Source organism: Balaenoptera acutorostrata, chromosome X (genome assembly GCF_949987535.1).
Source record: "Balaenoptera acutorostrata chromosome X, mBalAcu1.1, whole genome shotgun sequence".
NCBI lineage: Eukaryota > Metazoa > Chordata > Mammalia > Artiodactyla > Balaenopteridae > Balaenoptera > Balaenoptera acutorostrata.
Window position 1 is genome coordinate 37,942,917 of NC_080085.1, and position 5,084 is coordinate 37,948,000.

The 5,084-nt window shown below is 43.6% G+C and overlaps 1 protein-coding gene across 1 annotated transcript; it reads right to left on the reverse strand.

Annotated features, from left to right (window-relative positions):
- Positions 1-402: 402 nt before the first annotated feature.
- LOC102999991 (60S ribosomal protein L35a-like) lies at positions 403-1,083 on the reverse strand. The gene is made up of 2 exons (XM_007196905.3): positions 883-1,083; positions 403-802 (listed from the first exon to the last, which is right to left on the reverse strand). The coding sequence occupies exon 2, from the start codon at positions 766-768 to the stop codon at positions 436-438; it is 333 nt and encodes a 110-aa protein (XP_007196967.1). The 5' UTR covers positions 769-802; positions 883-1,083; the 3' UTR covers positions 403-435.
- Positions 1,084-5,084: the final 4,001 nt, after the last annotated feature.

Sequence of the window (5,084 nt, forward strand, 5' to 3'; positions counted from 1 at the left end):
CCAGAGCACAGGCTCAGTAGTTGTGGCGCATGGGCTTAGTTGCTCTGCAGCATGTGGGATCTTCCCGGACCAGGGCTCGAACCCGTGTCTCCTGCATTGGCAGGCAGATTCTCAACCACTGCGCCACCAGGGAAGTCCCTATGTGACTTGCTTCTAACCAATAAAATATAGCAAAGGTGATGGATGTCACCCCCATGATTATGTTACACTATGTAAGACTCCATCTTGCTAGCTTGCTCTCTTTCTCTCTCTTCTCCCACACCACCCCCCTTCATTGCTGGCTTTGAAGAATGAATCCTACAGCCACAAGGAAATGAATTTTTCTAATAACCTGAGGGAGCTAGGAAGTAAATCATTACCCACTCAAGCCTCTGAATCCTGGTTGATATATTTTTTTTTAAATCCACACTTTTATTTATTTACTTTTCAATAAGTTTAAATCCTTGAAGGGTACAGCATCACACGGATTCTGTGTCCAATGGCCTTAGCAGGAAGGTTGCTTCGGAATTTGGCACGAACCATGCCACTGTTTCCATGAGCACGAGTTATCTTTCCCCAGATTACTCTGGTTTTGTTAGGTTTTCCACCAGGAGTTACTGTGTTGTTCTTTGCTTTGTACACGTAAGCACATCTCTTGCCTAGATAGAATTCAGTTTCATCTCGAGCATATACACCTTCAATTTTCAGGAGAGCTGTGTGCTCCCTCTGGTTCCGTAGACCCCACTTATAGCCAGCAAAAATGGCCTTGGACCACAGCCTCCCAGACATATTTGTCGTTTTAGAAGTCCTGTTCCCAGCAGGCCTAAAGGTGCCACTGCTGCCAGACAAAATGCATCTATTTTATATTTTACTCCGCTAGGGACCGCAAGCAACTCCAGTTACCGGAGCACCCATTCTCGGAGGTCAGGGGACCAGCACCATCAGTCCCGTATCTCCTCCATCCTGTCCTCCCTGTTGCTGGAATCCATAGAAATCATGAGCTGGTAAAGCCTCGGAGCCGCACCAGCATCTCATGAGAGGCATATAGCCGAGCCGACCCCACTTATTCGCCCCCAAAGTTCAGCTGCGGGAACGCCACACACCTCCACCCTGGTTGATATTTTGATTCCAGCTTTGCGAGACTCTAAACAGAGGACCACATTAAGCAATACTCTAATTTCTGATTTACAGAAATGGAGATAACAAATGCGTGTTGTTTTAAGGTGCTAATTTCACTGTAATTTGGTATGCAGTGATGGAAAATGAATACATAGTTTGGTACAGGAACTGGAATGCTGCTGTAACACATACCTAAAAATGTGGGAGTAGCTTTGGAACTTAGCAGTAGGTAGACGCTGGAAGAATTTGGAGGAACAGTATAGAGAAAGCCTAAATTGCCTTGAGCAGACAGTAGAAACCTGGAGTTGGACGATGCTGCTGCTGAGGGCTCAAAAGAAGTGAGGGATATGTTACTGGAAACTGAAGGAAGGAGAATCCTTGCTATGTAGAGGCAGGGGGCTCAGAAAAATTATCGCCTGCTGTTAAGTGGAAAGCAGGACTTGTCAGTGATCAACTTGGTCATCTAGCTAAGGTGGTTTACAAGTGGAGTGTTGAAGGTGTTGTCTGATTTCTTCCTGTTGTTTATAGTAAAATGCGAGAGGAGAAAATAAATTGAGGGAAGAACAAAAATAAATGAGGACTTCATAATTTTGAAAATCCAGTCTTTTCAGATAGTAAAAGATGCTAAAATTAAGACAGTTCAGTCTAGAGAAAAAGTTGAACGGTATAACCCTACAACCTTTTGCTAAAACGTCAGAAAGTTCAAAAAGTCAGAGTGTTCAGTCCACAAAGGACCTTTTCAAGAGATTAGGAGTGTGTCTCATCGATCCTCTCAATCAAACCTTTTGGGAAGCTTCTAAGCTCTCTCAGCAAAAGTTCCAGCTAGAGAAGGGATTATTTTGAATAAAATCTGTGAGTGTGTTTTGTCTAATGAAGTAAAGCCCACTGAAATCTACGGGACCCCCAAAGTTTCTGAGAAAACTATTTTATAATAAACACTGCCAGCTTGAACTGAAGGGCACCAAAAGAGTACAAAGTGAAGGGAGGCCCTTGAATACTCAAAATTATACTGACAGGAAGCAGGCTGATAAAAGTAATCAGCTGCAGACACATGCTACCTTCATGAAAATGGAAGGATGATTAACACAGAACCAAAAGTCCAGAGGGTGGAGCTGAGAGCCATGAAGAATGATTCCCAGACTCTGAAGTCAAATCAAGTAACCCTCATTATTTGCCTGGCTAGATTTCAGAACTGCTGTGGATTATTGACACCTTTTTACTTTCCATTTCCCCCCCTTTTGATCTGGAATGTCTATAGCTGTAATGCTGTGCTCATCTCATTGTATGTTGGATGTGTTGGGAGCACATCGTGGGTCTCTAGTTTTACATGTGCACAGATGGAAAGCAATTATGGCCCAGGAGCTGTACTTAAGAGATTAGAGCCAGTAGCTTCCTTCACCTTTGGACTTGATTTAGATTACAGTGTGGGATGTTGGACTTTGAGCTGATGCTATAATGGGATGAGATTTTTGGGAACCTTTGAACATGGATAAATGTATTTTCCATGTCAGAGAGACATGGATCATCATTGGGGGGCCAGAGGGCAGACTACGGAAGACTTGAAGGTGGCTCCTATGATCCCCACCTCCTTATGTTCATATCCTCTGATAATCTCCCACCCTCCTCTTGAGTGTAGGTGAAACCTGTGACTTACTTCTAAGCAATAGACTATGGCAAGGTGATGGACTGTCACTCTCGTGGTTGTGTTATGTTATATAAGACTCCATTTAGCTTGCAGTCTCTTGCTCCATTGCTGGCTTTGAAGAAGCAAGTTTTCATGAATCCTATGACCACGAGGCAATGAATTCTGCCAACAACTGGAAGGAACTTGGAAGCAGATCCTTCTCCATTCAGGCCTCTGATGGGAACCCCGTCCTGGCTGACACCTTGATGGCAACTTTGTGAGACAATAAGCAGAGGACCCAGTTAAGTCGTGCCTGGACTTGTGACCCACAGAAACTGTGAGATAATGAATGTGTGTTGTTTTAAGCTACTAAGTTTGTGGTCATTTGTTATGCAGAAAAAGAAAACTAATACAGTCAGATTTTCCATTGCTGTATTTTAGTCAGCATTCCTATTCAGGTAAACCACAGGGAAATTATGAGATCATATTTGCCTTCCATTTTTAAACTTTTATTTTCGTTTCTTTATTATCCACACTCTGCACTTTTGGACATTGGGAGCTGAAGCTGAATTTCCTGACCCTTAGAGCTGCGGTTCTCACATTTTAGCATGCATCAGAATCACCTGGGGGGCTTTTTAAAGCACAAAGTGTTTTAGACCCTAGAGTTTCCCATTCAGTAGGTACTGAGTGCGACTCAAGAATCTACATGTTTAATAAATTCCCAGTGATGTTGATGCTGCTGGTTCAGGGCCAATATTTGAGAACAACTGTCTTTACTCTTGTTCTTCTTTCTATGGCCTCCGTGATATACACTTTTTGCAGTTTGCTCTGACCCCTTTTTTCATGGTGATTGATATTATAGGCTGCTGGAATTTCCAGGTTCTGGCTGGCGGTTGCTATGGCAACACACCCAGGGTTGCCCTGTACTTGAGGCCCTGAGTGAGGACAGCACCAGTTGAATCACTGGCATAAGTGACTTGTAAGTGGCATGGACATTTCTCTCGAGTTGTCCATTTCCTTCCGTGACCTTACTCCTGGTCCTTTCCTTTTTTGGTAATTTGTTTTTGGAGTCTCACCCAAGATTCTTCTCTATAATATGATAAAAACAAAGCCTTAGATTTATGTTGTTCTTCACATTTATAAAACAATGTCTTTTCTATCACAAAACTGGATTTTATTAACATAGCAACTTTGCGAGGCATGCTGCGGAGGCCTTATTATTCCTGTTAACAGATAATGAATATAAGGCTCAAAGACACTCAGAGATAATTAAGATCCAAAGTGACACAAGGTAGAAAGTGGAAGAGGCAAGTCTGGAACCCAGAACATTGTGCTGGTATTGCCCAGGGCTCTGGCAGGAAACAGATGGCACACTCAAAAGGATGAATAAAGAGAGCTTAACAAGGAGAGCTAACAAGAGATAGTAAAGTGCCCCAGGGCAAGAAACTAGCCCTGATGGTAAAGAGGAGATAGTGGTAATGTCACCTGGAAAGAGAGATGTAGCTACAGCTGTAGCTATAGGAGAAGGACGGCCATCAGGAGCTGTGACCTTCAGTGGAAGAATGCAGCCACTGCCAACCCACGGACCAGCAGGAAGGGGGCGGTGCTATAAATAACCCAACTTCTCTCCCCAGAACGTGACGGAGACTTAAGATGAGGCAGAGACATTTTGCCACTGCTGTCTGATTAGGAGGTCATTGCAGATGTTTGAACAGGGAGCGATACATGAAAATGTGGTATTAGTAGAATTGGCCCGGCAGCGTGATACAGGGCAAATCAGAGGGAGGAGAAGTTGGAGGCACAGAGATCAGTTAAAAGGTTCCTATAGAACTTAGAACATCTTCCATTTCTGTCCACACTGCAGTGGTCCTGAACAGAGTGGTCAAGGAAAGACACATAAGAGCTGTGGAGGGTTGTCACTCCTCCATCCCTAGGACCTGTTTGTTTAAGAGAATTATCCTTCTATACGTGGTTATGCGATATTGAGCTTGAAGTCCTTTTCAGGTTTTAAGTGGGAGTATGACTGTCCTTTGGGTTTTGGTTTGGGTTCCTGAAGAGCAGACACAGAGAGATAAGGATTTGAGTGTAAGTAGTTTATTAGGGAGGTCCAGAGAATACCAGCAGGGAACTAGTGAAGTGAGGGAGGGAAACCAAGAAAGGAGGTATTATCAATCCAACTATCACATTGAGTGACAGGTGCTAATTCCATGGGTAAATTCTGGGAACTAGTATAATACACACATCTCAGAAACATCCCCCTTGAGAGGCAAAGGATTTAGACTATTTGTATACCAACTCCTGAGCATCACTGGTTGAGAGTTGCTCTTGGGGAGTGCAACTTCCTGACACTTCCAGCCTGCCA